Here is an 18915-nt window from a genome sequence, read left to right as displayed (position 1 = left end):
ACTCACAAACCATAATCCCAGACTCAAAGACTACATGTTTGGTTACAGCAAAAGCAAAAACATTAAGAGGGGGCATATTTTACAGTCAAAGTGCTATTTTTCTGAGCAGCGTGACATGACTTATTTTGCATAATTATCGGATGACGTTGCTAAATGTTAGCGAGAGCTGACCTTGGGGGCTCTGGGCTGCTCTGGTGGCAGGGTTAGGGACTTTTCAAAAAACCTACGTCACTGCCCTTTTGTGAATGTTTTTGTGGGCGTTTTAGATTGTAAAACCAAAGGAGAAAGCTGATGCGTGTGGGCCTTCATGTGCAGGCAGATATGCAGGCTGACAAGATGAAAGAGCGTGCTTACATCCAGCGCAGGTGTAGACAGGAGAATGTGGGTAGACTGGGCCACGTCAGCAGCGTGCAGGCTGTTGTGGTATGCCACATCGCTATGGTAATGGTCCTCCAGAGTCATCATGAAGGTCACGAAGGTGTCAACTGGGATCTTAAATGTCTTCATCAGATCTCTCTCCTGGGCGTGGGGGAGGGAGGGAGAAATTACTCATTAAAGAATATGCAACGACAAAAATGCTAGGCATGGCGGATCAATTTTCATGAAGCTCGCAGTGGGTGAAGCTAAACTGACTCGTATAAACCAAGTAAAAGGTTTTTCCTGTCCTTTTACAAGTCTTTTAGTTGGACAGCACTTGCTCCCTTTAGGTTGTTTGGCAGGAAATCGACTAAGACTGCTCTACTGTAGTAGCAGTTTTTGGTCTAAGATGAGTGTAAGCTGGTTCAGACAGGGGATTACAAGCTATTGATAGTTTGCTTTTTTGCTTTTGTTTAATACTTTGTTTCCTTTTGTCTAATACTTGGCTCAGTGTCTCTGTAGGCTGAAGCATTTCGAAGTGATACAAAGAGATGTAGTTGAGGTGGGCTCTCACCTGAAAGATGGCATACATGATGCAGGTGAGCGGTCTGTGGTTTGAGAAGTCTGACACTCGGAAGATGTTCAGGCCCCACTTGTTCAGGTCATCCAGTTCCTTTCAAATAGATAGTTGTGCGTCACAATCACTGTCACTGTCTTCCAGTGGGCGGAGAAAGGCACAATTTGACACGCCTCCATAAAGGTTAACCTCACTAGTAATTTAAGGTAATTATACACAAGTCCGATGAGACTACATCAAACGCCTATATGTAACAAACTCTTTCCCATTTAATATGTTGTTGTATCCGTAGTCATATGGGAGCAACTTGAACACAGCCGGTGTGAGAGAGGACTCCAATAACAATAAGGAATACATTTTCAATAAATATATGAAATGCATTATGTCAATACACCCTTAATACATAAGAAATTTACACATTGAGATTTTAATGTAAGCAAATAAATCAAGCATTGTCGGATTCATGTACGGAAAAATGTAATTTATGCTTATATTCCAGAATGTGTTGTACAACTACAATTTACATAATCCTACAAGGAGCTGGAAAATAAGCATTACATTAGCTTTCTCTCAGTAAAGAGATATTTAAAGTTTTTGTAATTTGTTTCTTCCCAGGTGAGTTGAGGATGAGGGCTGTACCTTTCCCAACTGCTCTTCGTTGTCCGTTCGCACACCGAAGCGGGGGATCCCACAGTTAGAAACGCCAGGTCCGTGTGACACCTTCTTTACCCCGCTGATCTGGGTCATCACCGGCTGCTTTTTGCTCTTCTTCTCCCTGGGCTTAGATACCGGAGGGGGGATCTCCATCTCATTCTGCTTATCTGTGGAGGGAGGCAGAGGAGGAGAAGGGCATCAAATCACAGCTGCTAGATGTCCTTTTGGGTTCACTGTGACCTGAAAAGCATCTTACCATCACCCTGCTCTTTAACCAGCACAGTCTCTTTTTACAACAATCTCCAATTTCTTTGGTCAATTCCAACAGACACTACAGGTGTTGTAGAGCCGACCGCAATACACAACACGCATTTGGACCCAGGGGAGACGGCGCAGTCTTGGCCCACTTTTCCAGTGACATCAGCCACCTACTTCTGAACAATAGGAGCCTCGTTTCTGCGCATTGGCGTGCCACCCATCCAAACCCTGTGCTCGACTGTGGCGTCTCGGCAGCAAAATAAATGCTCAGCTGGCAGGGTCCTACCATGTTTCTGAGGAAATTATGGCGGATTGAAATGGCCTGGGGACTGCCTATGTGGGTTTCCCGCACAGGAATCCTTTTCTCCGCCTCGGCTGAGCTGCCGCTGCCATTAGCCCAGGTCCTTCGGGGGTTATTCAATTACTGCGATGATCATTTTTTCCACAATGGCCATTTGCACTCTCTCCCTCCGCTTAATCAAAAGTCGCAGAGCGATAAAACGCTCCTGAAGTGAGCCGGAGTCGTCGCGCAGGCAGGGGCCGGGGGTGAAAGGAAAAAGAGACGCTCTTCATTAGAGCCGTTCAACATGACAGTAATCCGGCCCGTCTCCATTTCTGGACAATGAATGAAAAGGGGCTTTTAGTGGAGATAAGGCACGTGCTGTAGGAGAGAGAATACACACGGAATAAGGGAGCAGAACTGCCCAGCTCAGCCAAACAGGAAAGAGGCAGGAATAGTTCCGTGTGGGTGGTGCGTGTGCAGGTTGCCCGTTTTCGTGCAGGTGGGTCCTCGGGCCCCCACCGAACACGGAACGTCACATGTTCAACACGGCCGACAGTCTGTCTATTAATTACTCCCTCTCCATCTCTCTCCTTCGCCCTCCCTCTCTCACGCACCCTGGCAAGGACCCAGGAGGAAAGGTTGGGTGCTTTTAAAAACACTCGACGTCCTGTAAACGCCCACCCCGCTGCTTTTCCGGCACGGTGTGAAACGCATCTCGGGGGAATTTTCGAGGAGAAGTGGAGATGACCGGTTCTATTCAGGGCTGTTCACAGCCTCCCCCTCCGCTCCTGGACGTGTGAGGAGACGGTGGTATTTACCCGCGAGTCTGCGCTTTTTTAACAGGGCGCGGGACGCTGGCGGGAAGCCGAGCTGCCACCGCTGCCTCTCGCTAATTGGGATGTGAGTCACGGAAGCTGCCGCTTGGCTTTCCGAGAGGGGGACCACCGAGTGTCTGCTGTTTAATGCATGAACACACACACACAAGCTCCGCGCGCATGCGCACACACGCTCGTGCACTGCAGTGGAGAGACTCCGGCGGATCGGATCGGACCGGATTGTATTCCTGGGCCAGACGACCGCAGCGCGACCCTGGGAGATCCTGCAGTCCCATACGCAGAGATGTGGAGCGGTCTAAAGAACCACAGCATAACCTCTGGGCCCTATGAGGACCACCACTGTGGGTGATACAATCGAATGGTGACTGTTCTAAATTGCAGCAGCATGAATAATGACATTACAAGACATTAGCAGCAGCAGTAAACACATGGCCCCAGCTGAGCTCAATATCACCCAGGCTTTTGATCCCTGTCCTGCCCCAATACGTCCCGGCTTCATTTCTTTTCACAGAGTCATTTGTCCATTACTGAAAACAATGCTTCAGTTTACAGCCTATGCCTCAGTGTAAAGTGTGTCATACACTAGAAGACTACCAGTGGATCAGCTGCCTGTGTACTGTACCCACATTGCAAATGGCTTTATGGGCACTAAATTAATGTGTCCATAAGCTGGAGTGTGACCCGTGTGTGTGTGTGTGTGTGTGTGTGTGTGGGAGTGTGTCTACGTGTGTTCATTTGTGTGTGTGTGTGTCTGTCTGTGTGTCTCTCTGTGTGTGTCACTGTCTGTCTATTTGTCTCTGTGTGTCGGTCTGTCTTTCTGTGTGTGTGTCTGTAAGAGTTTGTGCGTACGTGCGTCTCTGTGGGTTTTGATGTACTTGTGGGAACGTGCGCAGCGACACGTGCAGGCCTGAGTGACAGTGTTTGTGTGAGCGTCTGTCTGCCTCTCCTCCTGGAGCTCAGGTGTTAGGCCGGCGCGGTTACCTAGGAAGGTGTTGGAGATGAACTCGGACACTTGGTTGCCGGAGCGACTCATCTCCGACAAGTGCGTCAGCTCCCGGTTCAACATTCTCTTGAACTGAAAGACAGAAGGAGGAGAGGGGGGTGAGCACACTCTGACCTGTGGCATCCCTTTCTAACAGTGGCTTTAATGACCTGGCAAACCAACACAGCTGAACAGGAGCACACAAGCGATACCGAGTTAAGGAAGAGGTCAGAACAAGGAATGGCTTTGTATCATGTTGTCCCCAACACCCGTCCGATTCAGACCCGTGATAGGAACGCAGTTATCCGGAAGCTTCACTAAGCAGCCTGCCCACCTCATATCTACACGCAGACAGCAGAACGGAGCAGACTGCACATACAGCGGACGACGACCGGCGTCCCCTACCCACCCGAATCCAGACCGCGCGGGCCACACAAACACCCGCCATTCCCGCCCGTCCGTCCGCCAGACGCCAGCCCCCTCAGGAACAAAGCCCTAATCACACACCTTAATGTAGCCCCAGGACACAGACAGCAGGTAGTTGGACTCTGGCATTTTGGAAGCTATTTTCAGCGGATGCCAGGGGCCGTCCTCTCCGTCGGTGGGGTTCCCACCCAGACCTCCTCTTCCCCCGGACCCTAAGATGCTGCCTCCCTCCCTTCTGTGCCCCCCGTCACTCGCCCTCCTCCCTGGCCGATGGCTGCCTCTCGCTCTCTCTCTCGGCGTCCATCTCTCGCGTGTTCTGTCCGGGTGCGCGGCGGCGAACGCGGGGGGGATGAAAACCCGAGACGCTCAGCCGGCTGTAAAGGGGGCTTCCGTCCCTGCGCTAGTCCTGCTCAGACGCTCTCCTTCTCCCTTTCTCTCTCTCTCTCTCCCTCCCTCCCTTCCTCTCTCCCTCGCTCCGTCTGTCTGTCTCCGCCCCCCTCCCTCCTGTATCGGCGTGCCGCAGCACACATGATGTGGCAGGAAAGGGAGGGAGCCCCGGCTCAGATATGTGAATCTGCGAGATGCGCAGCCCCCCGTCCGTCGCTGTGGGTGAGAACACCAACGGAGGAGGGGGGGTGTCTGCTCTGCCCACCCCCTCCATCCCTCTCACCTTGTCAATTCACCGCCTTCCGCCTCTCTAATTAAGCAAATGCCTTCATATGGGGGGGAACAACCTACACATTTTTAACTACGAAATCCAGCTTGAAGCTCTCAAGTAAAAAGCGCCCATGTCTTACGACGATATCATTATTAATGTGCCAAATAAAACCTGGGGAATTTTCCAAGAAAATACCAGAAAAAAAGGTCAATAGAATTTGAACAGGTTTTAAAATGATAGATTCCAATGGTCAGAATTTTATGAACAATGTGGTTTATTAACTGAAAAACGAATGCGAACGAGGTTGTTTGAGGTTTTGTTGACAGTACTGCCTGAATGTTTCTTTATCAGCGGACGTGCTCATTTCTCTCTCGTACACGGCTGCGGATAATCGCATCCATCACCGTTCTCGATGACATCACCTCAGATTTCCCTCCACTGGAAGAGAATCCTAGCCTTTGCAGGCAGAGCGCCGCCAATTGCGCGGTCGTCAGAACGCCATGGCAACAGCATCACATGACCCTCTGGCTGCCGTTTCTGAGAGGTTCCCCCTGCCGCAGCGCAGTGCACAAGAGCTGCTCGGCTGTTGCTAGTGGTCCGCTGCCAGAGCGCTTTCCTGGGCTCCGCCAATGTTCATTTCAGGTCTCACGCACAGTTCAACACGAAAACGGTCTGACCTTACGACATGCATTAACAATGCACGGAATTACTATCAGCTACAAATCGGATCAAGATTCCCTGAAACTAGGCCAGACTAGATTAGACTCGCTAATTTTATTAATAAATTATTCTCTCGAAAAGCCTATCCTGTAGCAGTTCTGCGTATTAAGGATGCAGGCTGCATGTTAATACCATCCTACAACGGGTAAGCCCCCACCCACAACAAACCTGAACTAGGTTTCTGAGAGACAGCTTCCCAAAGCAGAATGCGCAACTTCAGAGCGAGAGTTTTAGATCTGATTAAATCTGCACGTGGAACAAGTAAAGCGTCTGAGAGAAGTCTTCTACCAATGCAAAAATATTTTTACAATGATAGAAATTCCTACTACACATCGCTATTTGCAGTAATTAAATTAGCAAAATATATGAAGCAGTAACTGTGTTGCTGACTTATTTAGCCCTTCCAACAGGAAACACATTTTAAAAAGATACTCAGCTTGGTTACATTGACTGAAATATGCAAAATAATGCTTTGTTTTGTGTTTCAAAGTACGATTTGTATTCTAAATTGTATTATAAATTCCATAAATTTCAGAATGTTGTTATCTGTTCGGGTAATGCTGAAGCTTTCAAGGTAAAAATTTTTTTTGGAGAACCTGAACTATGATATGCCACTGATTAATTATTGCTGTCCTTAAAACACAAGGGTGCCACGCATTACAAGAAGGTGAATGACAATGGCAAATATTTCGCAGCTTCTTGTAAAAACCGCTATCTTTTCTTTGAATCTGTGTTGTCAGATTGAATCACAACTCTCTTGAACCTAGCCTTATTACTTCAGTCCATGCCAAAATATCCCAATAACTACTGGAAATTGTGTGTCACGTGAAGTCAAAGCTATCTTTCCATCTCAATCAGGGGACTGCAGATATTATACTATATATCTTGTGACTTTGTAGTCACATTAAACCATAATAAAAACATGAGTCACAAATAAAAAAATAAATAATTCTGTAAATAATTGTATATGCAAATGATGATATGGCAATTTGTCTGCACAACATTTTAAAGTCATTTTCAAGTGAATTACCGGTGGAAGTTGTGTGGGGAGGATGACTCAGATGTTATGCCTCTAGAAGGTGCTGAAAAACATCAGATTATTGTTATTCTGTTCTCTTCACGTTATGAGAATCAAACTGAACCGGCTGAATCAAACTGTCCCTGTATTTCCACTGACACACTGTACTTATGAAGTTCACCCCAGTTTGCCAGCCCTGTAGCATAGTCGCGCTGCACCCTGCGACCTTTACATTCACACAGGGAAAACCACAGCTCGTCAAACACAAAGTGACGCAAGGAGACTCACTCTGGTTCACAGAAAGAAACCAGCACATCTTGACGTGTCTTCCACGAAATGAGTCACTACTCCCTGCGATTACGTTTCTGCCCCAACCCGACAAAGTACGCGAATATGCCAAGATAAAGGTAGCAGGAACCTGTGTGAAGGTTATGTAATGTGCTAAAATGCTTCCTGCTCTACCAGTTGAAAATATGACTTCCGGCACTGCAGACTTCACTGATTCAAGATGGAATTACATACTCTTTCCTTGCACAATTTCTCAGCAATTTCCATGTCAATCAATTGAATACTGCGAATGAATGAGACTTGCACACTTGACATAAGTTTTAATCCAGCAAAATTTTGCTTAAAGTAAGTCTTCATGACCAGGTTCTGATGAATTTTAACACTGTTGCTGGATATCAAGTTTAATGCTCCAAAGTTACAGTTTTCAACTGTTTTGACTTTTCTTTTTAATTTATTTTTTAATTTATTTTTTTTACTAAATTTGGTGCCCACTATGGGGCAGTACATAGCCAATTCTCACTGTAATTTGGGCCATAATACCCAGCTCTAATACTGTAATCTCTCCAATCATCTGCGACCGCAGAATCATTTGTGTGCAAACTGCCCTCCTGATTCATGAGTGTAGACATCCACATTTCTCATCCGAAATACACAGTGTCACCAGCGTGGTGTCGGAGGACATATGGACAAGTCCACTGACTACATACCACTCCAGCTCCCCATACCCTGGGCCATGCTATCGGTAATTGCTTGTTGCAGCAACAGAACAATGTTTCTGCCAAGATACTTCCAAAGTCCCCACCACAATCCCAAACTTGCTTATTTAGCAGCAGGCAAAAGTCCATTCAGACTTTCAATCACAGAAAATCACAATCACCCCCCAGCGTAACCTATGTAAAAACTTACTACATAAACTGCATTCAACTTTGAAATATTATAATGTTATGTTTCCAGAGCTACCTGCATGCAATAATGCGTATGCTTAATTTCAGTCATCAATGAACTCAAACTGTGTGTAAAGAGAAAAAATCAACAATAAGCATTGAACTGGTTAAAGAATAAATTAGAGAAAATTAGATAATTAGAAAGAAAATAATATCTAGGACAGTTAAAATGTTGCTGCACTCTCAAGATTTCTTCTGCAAAACGTTCACAATTTGAAAAAAAAGTTATTTTAATAATACTGTTATAATAACACTGTAGCTATTTTAACACTGCAAACACTAATAATAATGGAGCCAAATTCCCCTGGTAGAACTATTCACAATGTAAGAATATTTGACTACCGGCAGTAACAGTCAAGTAAAGAAAGCAAGTAACTGACAAGTCAAATCAAGTAAAGGTTATCCGAGTCCTTCGCAGAAATAAGCAATAAATGTATTCCTTCTTGAAGCAATAACTTACTTGTTTCCAGTTGTGAGCTAGTCCACACTTAGGAGGTAGAGACGGTTGCATTTTCAGAGAACTGTCGGCCCCGCACATGATGAGAACTCTTAAGACTGTGAGAGTGAAATAGCTGTGACTGCCTCCTGTCTCGGCTCTTGTACTGGGCTGATGCTAATGACTCAGACTGAAGTCACGCTTTATGACACTGCCTGACTGGGCTTGACTAACACGGCCCTGCCTCTTACTGCGTCCGGGGCTTTCCTTACACCAATCCTCCACCCCCGGCAGGCCTGCTGAGGTGAGATTAGTACCTGTTTACACAAAAGGTGAAGACGTCAGATTGCTTAATGGCTGGAATTTTGTCTGTCTCGTACTCAACCAATTTTTTTCTTTTTTTCCGACAAAGTGAAAGGCAGACCAAGGAGTCACGTGCAGTACACAAGTGCGCGTCAAAGCTACAGGGATACAGGGACAGTCGCAAACCCCCGTTCCTGCGTTTTGGCACGGTGCATGTTTCTGGAGGCTTGTTATCAGTCAAAATAATTCCTGGAGCTTTATGGAAGTCTATGCCAGAGACTTGGGTTTCTCGTGTGTTTACACTAAACAAAAGTTTTGAGTTTCCTCGTATTATTGTTGTTATCGCCGTTTATTTTCCTGGCTCGCACACAGGAGGGGGGTTGCCAAAGTCACTTGAGTCAGAAAGCTTTTGAAGGATGCCATTTTACCCCATTACATTACACACCGTTACACCGTTGCACACCGAAGACAGTTCCGGTTGGATGAATTGGCGAAGCTTGATTTTGGCATGGGTCACAACATAGTACCACTACATTACCTTCAAAGGGCCTCTGGACCGATAATGTATGATGAATACTGACTGAGTCCACACCATGAGAGATTTCAGAATGTACTAGGAAGCCATGCATTTTAGCATTTAGCATTTAACATTGTGAAATCCAATGCGTGATGTCTCATGGCTAAACCTGCTGATATATTTTAGCTACAGCCCCTCAAATAATTAATTGCCATAATCTGGGCCGAGCAGAGTGTGGTGGAGCCCTTTAGGAACACGCTAGAACACAAATCATCTCGGACAGGGCGAGAGTAATTGTCCGAGACGACGTGTTTGTGCGGTAGGGGGCCAGCTCTCTTCCGTCTGCGGGACTCCTTGCCTTTTGTGTTCTGTTCTGATGACGCTGGTCTTCATAGAAAGAATATAATCGTTGGCCTGACCCCCTGCATGGGAGCCATTGTAATCTGACGCGGAGGCCGGGCAGGAAGGAGACAGGAAATTCGAGTCACACTTCTAGCCGCTGTGGCTCACTCCTTACCTGCGGAAGCGGGGCTCTCCGCCGGGAATCTTAGGCCCGGGGCGGAAGGGGAAGATATCCCACAGTGACTTTGGCATCTGGAAGCCTGTTCCTGCTGCCTCTTATTGGACAGCTTTGTGCATTGAGTTCATAAACACTTTTTGCTGCTGACTTCCTGTTATCCAGCTAAACTTCATCCCCCCCCCCCCCTTTTTTTGCAAAGTTAAAACAGCCCCACGAGGAAGCAACATTTCCCCCAGTAAAAAATAATAAATGTAAAAAAAAATGTTTCATTTATCAGCCAAATAATAGCCAAAGAAAATTAGTGGTTTTGACAACGAGGATGTTAACTTTTTTTTAAAATACATTTCATAATTAGTTTTTTTTTTTATAAATAAACTGTTAATTTATGGCATTAAGAAATGAGTCAAGAATACCTAAAAAAGCCAAGAATAAATGTGACCCAGAGCCTTGCACAAACTTCTTTGACTTTAATTCTAGTTAATATGATCGTGACACAGCCTCACAGTATAATGGGATAGTTCCAATATATCTGTTACTGTTATCAAAAACCTGCACACAACACACGCTTCTTCCCCTCCAGCATACTGCAATCTCCTCAAATCAAAGGCCCACAGTTTTTCACAAGCACCCAGATGTGGTCAGACCTACAGCTAGTAAACAGTGGCAGAACATCCAACAAGACTGCAAGTTAAACTGCACGCACACAGCACAAAGCTTGAGTCAGCCTAGAGGCACTGAGTAACCAAAAGTGCCAAAATAAAGTGTGCATTAGTCTGCACGTTTCGGACACCACACAACGAAAGCTTAAATATGCATTCAAAACTAAAAATCCTTGAAAGTTTTTTTTTTCTCGCTCAAACTTTTGTTTTTGATTTCCTGAAAAGAGACTGGTGTCAGGTTGCGCTCAGAAGCCTGGTAAATGGATCTAAACTAGAATTATTACAGTAAACCACCGTCACTAAAACCCAAACCAAAATGGTAAACCTATCATTACCATTGGCAACTGCCAACACCCAAACTTCCACAAAGCCGTAGAACAACAATCTTTTCAGTCTGTTGATAGGGACTCTCAGAGCTCATGTGGACAGCAGGCGGGTTGGGGACAGTACATTACACTATATTTATTTAGCAGCGGCTTTTATTCAAAGCCCCATACAATATGTGCATACCGAAGATTATGAAAACTACAGAACAGGTCGATTGAGGTAAAGTTCACATACAATACAGCTTGTCTACAACAAGTTCACATGGTAAATATTGGCATGGCGTATCAAACGAGAAACATGGCATGATATAATAGATATGGTAAACAACAACAGCGCCAAGATGGATACGAATGCAACGTGACGAATGAAATGAAAAATGAAAATACAAAGTACAGCGAGAGAGGTCCAGAAGGTTCCGACTCGTGAAAGGTCCTACCTTGTTCGAGGCCATCTCGCTGACCGAGCGGTAGGTCTGAATGGCCTCCAGTTGATCCAGACACCAGTCCAGCTCCTCCATGCTCTCCATGGCCAGCTTCTGGTAGGACTCCTCTGCGAACAGACAGACGGACAGGCGGTCAGGCTGCTGGGGTCCGCCGGGCGTGCTGCGGAAGGGCGGGCAGTGCTCCTTCATCACAGGCTGCGAGGTGCCACGCTGACATTTCTCTGCTCGGTGAGGAGAGCGCTCTTTTCACAAGCACACCCCCACTCTACCCAACGAGTCTGCCGTCTGGAGCCTACTCTGCTCTGTGGCTGTGAACTGAGGGGGCCGGGGGGAGGTACCCTCTCTCTCTCTCTTTCTCTCTCTCTCTCTCTCTCTCTCTCTCTCTCTCCCAACATGAATTCTGGAGGAAGCACAGTCTCTGTCTCATCTATACATATGCATTTTTGAGGAAGCACAGTCTCTCATCTCATCTATACACAAGAAATTTGGAGGAAGCAAAAGCGGTCTCTCACTCGTCTATACACATGAATTTTGGAGAAAGCTCAAACAGGCTCTCTCTTCCTCTTCCTCTTTTTCTCGCTTTCTCTCTCTCAAACAGCACATCAGTGAGCAGTTTGGTCTTTCACACTACTCACAGAGTGCTCACAGAGACTCTTGGGTTCTGCACCGAGGCTGGCTGACAGCTAACCGCACTGTTCGGCAGCCGAAATCGGGCAGCAGAGACGCAGATTACTAAGAGGCAGAGAACTACGCCGGGTCGGTGGCTTTGTGCCGATGGGGCTCAAGTCCTGTACGTTCCAGGCTAGCGTGACGCACTGTGCTTGAAGTGGCCCCACCAAAGCCACTGAGCAGAAGCTTTCCACATCTTGCGGCCTCGTGCTGAAAGGCCTTCCCAGATCAGAGGGCAGCTCTCCTCCGGGACAGGGGAGTTGGGCTCCTGCCCATTTTCTGAGTAAATCAAACCCATTCCCTTGGGGACGGATTCTCCAAAACACCGGAGTGGATTTGTGGACGTAATTTCAGCCATCTAATAATCCAACACTTCCCCTGTACAGAATCACGCTCACAGACTCATTTTTTCATTATTTGTGATTTACGGAATAAAAGAATCGACAATTATTTTATCCAGAGTGACTTGAACAGCTTAAATCCATTAATAATAATATTGCAGAGGTCATTCACAATATTCTACACTCTATATTACCTGCACTTAATTTCTATAACAGCTTAAAAAAACATATTAAGAATGTTGATTATAAAATAAATTGTTTATTTTCATAGTTGTGAGTTGTGTTGTGTTTCAGGTCTGACTGTAAGAGGGGTTCGGAAGGGTTTCACATAGGACAACCTGGCTGGGCCATGAAAAAACAACGACCAGGTCACGATTTTACTTCTGCCGCAGAAGCGTCCACATTCTCATCTTTCGGTGAGAAAGGCAGGGAAACAGAGTGTGGAAAAACGGGGAAACATTTTGGCCTGATATCTGAGCGGAGCAAACGCACTGTGGAACAGGTTTTTTCCAGATGCTCTGCAGTCTCGCATAGTCATTTACGTGATTACGATTCCATAAACATGGTTTATATGGCGCCCGGCCTGGGCACGACATCACAGCATCTGCTTTTTGATGGGGACATGAGAAGGCCTAGCTGTACGGTACACCACACAGACGTAATAACGGGGTTTTCCGGAACTCTCCCCTCTAGCATCGACCACTGATGTGGCTACTGGCACTCCTTCTGAGAAGCAACAAATCAGGAAGTGACTTCTAGGCCAGGTGGCCCGCTCTGACGGCTAGTTAACCTTTACAACAACAAAAAAAAACCAATGCGCTACAAGCCAGCTAACTGAAAGAAGATCAAATAATGTAGGTGTTCAACTACATAAGACTCCTTACGTGGACAACTTCACAGGGACTAGTCTGAATAAGATACGGTGGAGCACAGAGAGCTCAGAGTAATTCCCCCTTTTAATGGTGGGGAGGACTGACATTTCAACATCAATGACGTCAACCTCACAATCAAAAACAGCAAGTCAACCTTGTTAAGGGGAGAAAACCTCTGCACGGTCCTTGCCGTTTGTGATTAAGTTGTTAAGGAGAGCCTCTTCAGTGTGAGGAAGCAAACCAGAGGAACCAGGCACTGGATACTAAGAGGCTCTGCGGACAGCTATCATGATCGAGGCTCTTACTGTTTAGACTGCTGTCGATGGTGAGTCTATTTGTTTACAGTGAGATAGCCATCATGCATTCTGACAGCAAACAAAACTCTAAACTGCTGAAAGTCCCACCACAAAACATTACATTATGGGCCAGCGAAGTTACTTCCTCTATCCACCGTTTCTCCCTTTCCAGATCAGCTCCAGTTGCTCAAAGAGTTTGGCCCGGAAACAGACAAGCCACTGGGGGCTTTAAGCTGATGATTGATGCAGATGAAACAGACCAGGAACAGCAACTCATTTACTGAGCAAGAGGATGTAAAACATGGCACGTGGATGGTAACAAGTCAAAGAGAAATTAATAAAGAATGAAAGAACAAAAGCATATGACGTAAGCACGCATGTTTGGAGGCTGTGGAATATTTTAAGCTGTGTCAGGGTGAGAGAGGCTAAAAAGTGTCTCCAGTATAAATTCAAAGGGATTATAAGCATTTCTTTCTCATTATTTAACATTCTTTAATCAATTTATTATACACAATTTTCATAAAAAGATGACTATATGGGTATGAATATGATGCTCAAAGTATAAATGCTTAACCAGGATGTATTTTTAACAGAGGAAATTCAAAAAGGAACTCCTTGAATTAAAAAAAAATCCCCAAACCTGACACCTTTTCCTTTTTTTGTACACAGTATACATTTTTGTATCTTAAACCTGCCCCTGAGCGGTCTCCTGAATCAGCAGGACATTCATAAGTAAATGAAAGCGGGATAAATCGATACTCGTTTAACATGGCCAAAACGAACCGAAAAGAGATTCGATTTGGAGTGTGACGTGTACTGATGGGCAGCTGTTTGGCTGCCCAAATGAAATTAGTTTAAGATGCTCAAGGTATTTTCTCACAGTACCCGGCTTTGACTGTGTTGCCAACACACAACGACCTACAGTGCGAATTTGCCAGCCTGCACAAAACAGGCTCTGTGCAGGCCGTGAGCGGTGCTACGCTAGCTACGTTCCAGACTGACCCCCCCGACCTCGCCCGTTACCCCCACACAGTGCCCCCTTTCTCTGCGCCCACAAGATGGACTTCAGGGAAGAGGTGTCTGACGCATGGAGGTTATATGGGAACTGTAGTGATTTGCACTGATCTTCCATGATCCTTTAACACAGGGGTTGCCTAGTCTTTTCCATCTCCCCTCCCCCAAAATAAATAAAATAGTTCCCTGCTGGTGCCTTTATCCAAAACTAACTAAATGCTCTGACACACAGACCAGCTAAATGGAAGCATTTTTAAAAATATTACACTGCTGAGTTCACTAGACCTACGGTACAGTAGACCTAGGTCAGTACAGTAATATATATATATTTTATATATATATTTTAAAACCAGGATTATTCAGCTGTCTAAATGATACCTAGCTGTTCTGAAACCTTTCTCATGAATATCCTTTTAAGGAAATGTTCCTATCAGCTGAAGATGCCCTGGGGCCTTTTGTGGCGGATTTTCCGAAGCATTGTATGCTGAACAGCCTTAGCACCCTGTCCTGGGGCATTAAGGGCCGGATTTTCCGAAGCACTGCATGCTATACAGCCTTAACGCCCTGTCCTAGGGCTTCATGGGACCGTATTGTCCAAAGCACAGCATGCTAAACAGCCTTAGCGCCCTGTCCTAGTGCATTATGGGCCAGATTTTCAGAAGCATCGCATGCTGAACAGCCTTAGCACCCTGTCCTGGTGCATTATGGGCCAGATTTTCCCAAGCACTGCATGCTGAACAGCCTTAGCACCCTGTCACTGAACACCACAAAGTGAGCTCTGGGAAAAGGAGGCAGTCCTGCATTCGTAAGAGCGAAAATATTCCTTTTAAATAAATAAATAAAAGTGTGGCGGTAACACAGGCATGGTTTGTCAGCAGGGCTCTGGAGGGGAACGGCGAGCTTTGCAGGCAGGGAAGCACCGTTCACACTTCACCTAACTTGAACTGGCAGGCCCTCGGGCGAGGGCAGGGGCGCACCTCAATGAGGGCATTGTTAATACCCCCCAGACCGACATACATTACCAAGCCTTGTTCCCGCATGAGAACGTGTGCGTGTGGAAGTCAGCAGTGACTTTTATTTTGCTGTGCGTTTATGTTTTTGTTGTTGTAGGATAAACTGTTTAAGGAAAGCCCTGATCCAACAGGTCTCCCCCAGCCGAAGTCCATGACGGGAATATATTTTCCCCCTTTAGGAATATTTAGATTCCATTTATACATGTAATAAATTGTATGTTATAATTTCACATAATTTCACATCCTTGAGAATTCTGTGATCTGTAATCGTATAGTCAACACACTTGGTTATGATTTGCACTTTATTGTACGTCGCTCTGGACAAGAGCTTCTGCCAAATGACTGTAATGTAATGTATAGTCCTAAACAGCTACAGCTTTCATTGATGCAAGTATGTAATATAATGAATGAGACATGTTTGCATGTACTACTGTATTGGATGTTAGACAAACATATCAACAGTTAACCACTTTCTTGAAGTTAGCAGTTAAAAAAGAGAGTTGCCTGCCCAGGTCAGATCCAGGCTGTTCTCAGGATGTTACAACAGAAAGGGATTCCTACAATATATCATGAAGAGGCAGCTGCAGACCTAAGATGGATGAATTCCGGGTGATGTGGACAGGCGTGAAGTAACACCAGACTCCAGCACCGCTGATGAAGCCTGATGACACACACCAGGTCATAGACACAGCTTTTTGTTTTCACTTCAAAAAGACCAACCAGTTGAGAAGCTAGAAGCCAGGCGAGGCGAGTTAATGGTCAATTACAGCAGGTAATTACACAGATAATGGCTTTAATAACAAGAGCAACTGGTGACTCTCCACAATCAGAGCCACATTTTTTGTGAACAATTTCTTATTGTAAAACTATAAAGACAATACAAACACATGAAGGGAACGACCAGACTGGGAATGCAATTCCACATAGACCAAAGTTCTCAAAATCATAATCTACAATTCAATAACTCAATCATTTTGGACCATGACTGTCTTCAAAGAAGCTCCACGCAATCTTGCAGAGGATCTTTCACAGATCGCAATGGTAACAGGAGCTTACATTACGTTATATTACATTAATGATTAGACTAAGCAGGAGACAATCCTCCCCTGGAGCAGTGCAGGGTTAAGGGCCTTGCTCTAGGGCCCAGCGGCTGTGCTGGGCTACACCAGGGATCGAACCACCAACGTTGCGGGTCCCAGTCATGTACCTTAACCACTACGCTACAGGCCGCCCTATAGCTAAATTAAAAGCCAAGGATCAAGCATTCTAAATGTACCAAGGAAACCCAGCAATGAATTATGAAACACAAAAGCAGGTAGACCTTCTCCCTCAGTCCTCGCACGGCTGCAGTATCTTTCCCTCACAGCCGGGCCCAGGCATGGCACATTTGAGAGAACCGCTTCCCCCTTTTATGTTGTTTTTGGCTTGGCAGCGAGGCGGGCAGGTTGAAACCACCGAAAACACAATGAATCAGTTTGTAGTCGTGCGTCAGCCGTGTTAAAAACACAAAGGACAAAAACATGTTTTTTTTGTTGTTGTATGTTTATCCAACTTCTTTCAACTGTGCAGGGCAGAGGCAGGAATTGTGGGGGCCTGAATGTATGCGTGTATTCTATAGTTTGATTGCGGAATTACACATACATATATACATGTATTAAACAAAATACATAAAATGACATTGAATGTAGGCCAAATTGATTTTAATACATACCTGCGCTGCATACATACATGCTACGTACATTTAAAATGAACTTTTCACCAATGTTTATACACCTATACTTGCACTAAAAATGATTCTACCATGCCATTTCATAGTTTTTCTTTAATATGAAATATAAATTGAATTGGTTGTACGGGAAGGAATATATATAAACTACAAAAGACAGCGCATTCTTTTTTTCCACTTTGCCAGCATTTTGGCTAATATGTTTTAGTGCAGTTTACACAGGCATTTTATCGTTCCAAATGCGATGATGAATAACTGCTGGCTGCCTTTTTTCCTATCCCTCCTGCATACTGCCCTTTGGCAGTAGAATACTTCAGGAATGGCCAGCCGCCTGCTTTATGGCTGTGCTGACGTCAATGGCATAATTCAAATGCTTACTATGGTGCACACTTCCAGCTTTCAGTACTGGCTTTATGGCTGGGGGGAAAACCAGACACAGACTTGCTTTAACAGGAACAGGGGTTCGGCTACACGGCATGGCCCTGCGGTTTCGGAAAGAACACGGCTGTAATCTTGTTTGAAAAGGCGGATTCCTCATGACATGTAATGGCATTAAGATTTTGACAACTGTCCAGTTGGAAGTGGTGAACTTTTTCTCCCAAGCAATAATCATCTTCTTCATCTTGATATGGTCCCTTGTGCACTTCTTAATGAGGTGCTCTCCCCCTGCGTTTTATGGTCCTTGTTGATGCACAGAGCCGGTAGATCTGCAGGTTCTATGGCAGAACGGGCAGGAAGACACAGCTCTGACAGCAGCACAATCGGACCTGTGCGATTTTTCCTCTCTCTGGCTCAGACTTGCCCCCGTGTCTCTGGCACGTTCCGTGATGAGGCTGCCTGTTAAGGAGAGACCGTACACTCCTGCTGTTCTTCGCTTTAACAAAGACTTTACCAGTCAGCGCTCCTTCCGGTCTGAACCGTGCACCCAACATCTTAGCTCTCTTCACTTTACCCAAAGTCCTAGGATCCCCATTTCATTTATTCTGTCCCTTTTTTATTGATGTCGTTGAGACTGCATTTCAATACCAGCCAGCCAGGACGTTAAAAACGTGCGGTCTATTTATTGCCTCACCATGTTTGCTGGTGTGCTTCCAGCTAGAAACTTCCAGACATCTCGTGCCATGGTCCTGTCTGAACCCTGAGCTCTGTCAGTACTGAAAGGCCAGCCACATTATTCCAACAGCTTTGTTCAGCAATGGCGGTTCATTTCTCATCGGATCAAAGGCGCTTTGTTGAGCCTGTATGGGTGGTGTGTTTGCACTGGCGAGGACTATGTGAGGAAATGTTTGGACAGATATGCAATCCCATCTGCATCAGATGAAATGTGTACAAACATTTGCTGTGCAAATACTGTTCTGGTTTCTGAAGCACACATCAGTGACTAACAAGGATCTCGTTTCCTGTGGCCCATATCCGGCCATAGGACCTGCAGTTAAAGCAGGGGTAGGCGCGAGCAGAATCTGGGCAGAAGAAAGATTTTGAATGAATACAGCGGTGAAAAACCCACCCCCGCCTCTCCAGTCAGCCTCTTGGGGACGCACACCACAATTCTGATAGGCAGGTAAGCCCGTCTCCTGGCTGAGAGCTGACCTCATTAGATGTTAGCTACAGGGAGCGATGAAAAACGGAAGTCCCTGAAAATCCAGGGACAGTCACAAACATCTGTTTTTTTTCCAGAGCAGTTTTTGCTCAGACTATTTAAAAAATGTTTTTGACGGTCATTTCCATACATTTCTGCAGCTTCTACCACGTAAAAACCTTGCATTTGTGGTTTATCTG

The 18915-nt window shown here is 45.5% G+C and overlaps 1 protein-coding gene across 3 annotated transcripts in view; it reads right to left on the bottom strand.

Annotated features, from left to right (window-relative positions):
* Nucleotides 1-18915, bottom strand: part of LOC133129740 (cAMP-specific 3',5'-cyclic phosphodiesterase 4B-like) — a 114543-nt gene that overhangs the window by 4430 nt on the left and 91198 nt on the right. For 2 of the 3 annotated variants that reach the window (XM_061244011.1, XM_061244012.1), the window contains 5 exons: nt 11200-11312; nt 3947-4040; nt 1574-1755; nt 932-1030; nt 355-519 (listed from right to left, as the gene is read on the bottom strand). In XM_061244011.1, coding sequence (XP_061099995.1) covers nt 355-519; nt 932-1030; nt 1574-1755; nt 3947-4040; nt 11200-11312 — 653 coding nt within the window. Of the gene's footprint in view, nt 1-354; nt 520-931; nt 1031-1573; nt 1756-3946; nt 4041-4454; nt 4591-11199; nt 11313-18915 lie in introns of those variants that run through there. The other variant, XM_061244013.1, reaches the window with a different exon arrangement.

Source organism: Conger conger, chromosome 5, assembly GCF_963514075.1.
Source record: "Conger conger chromosome 5, fConCon1.1, whole genome shotgun sequence".
Taxonomy (NCBI): Eukaryota; Metazoa; Chordata; class Actinopteri; order Anguilliformes; family Congridae; genus Conger; species Conger conger.
Note: the sequence above shows the minus strand (reverse complement) of the source record. Positions and strands in the feature narration are given on the sequence as shown.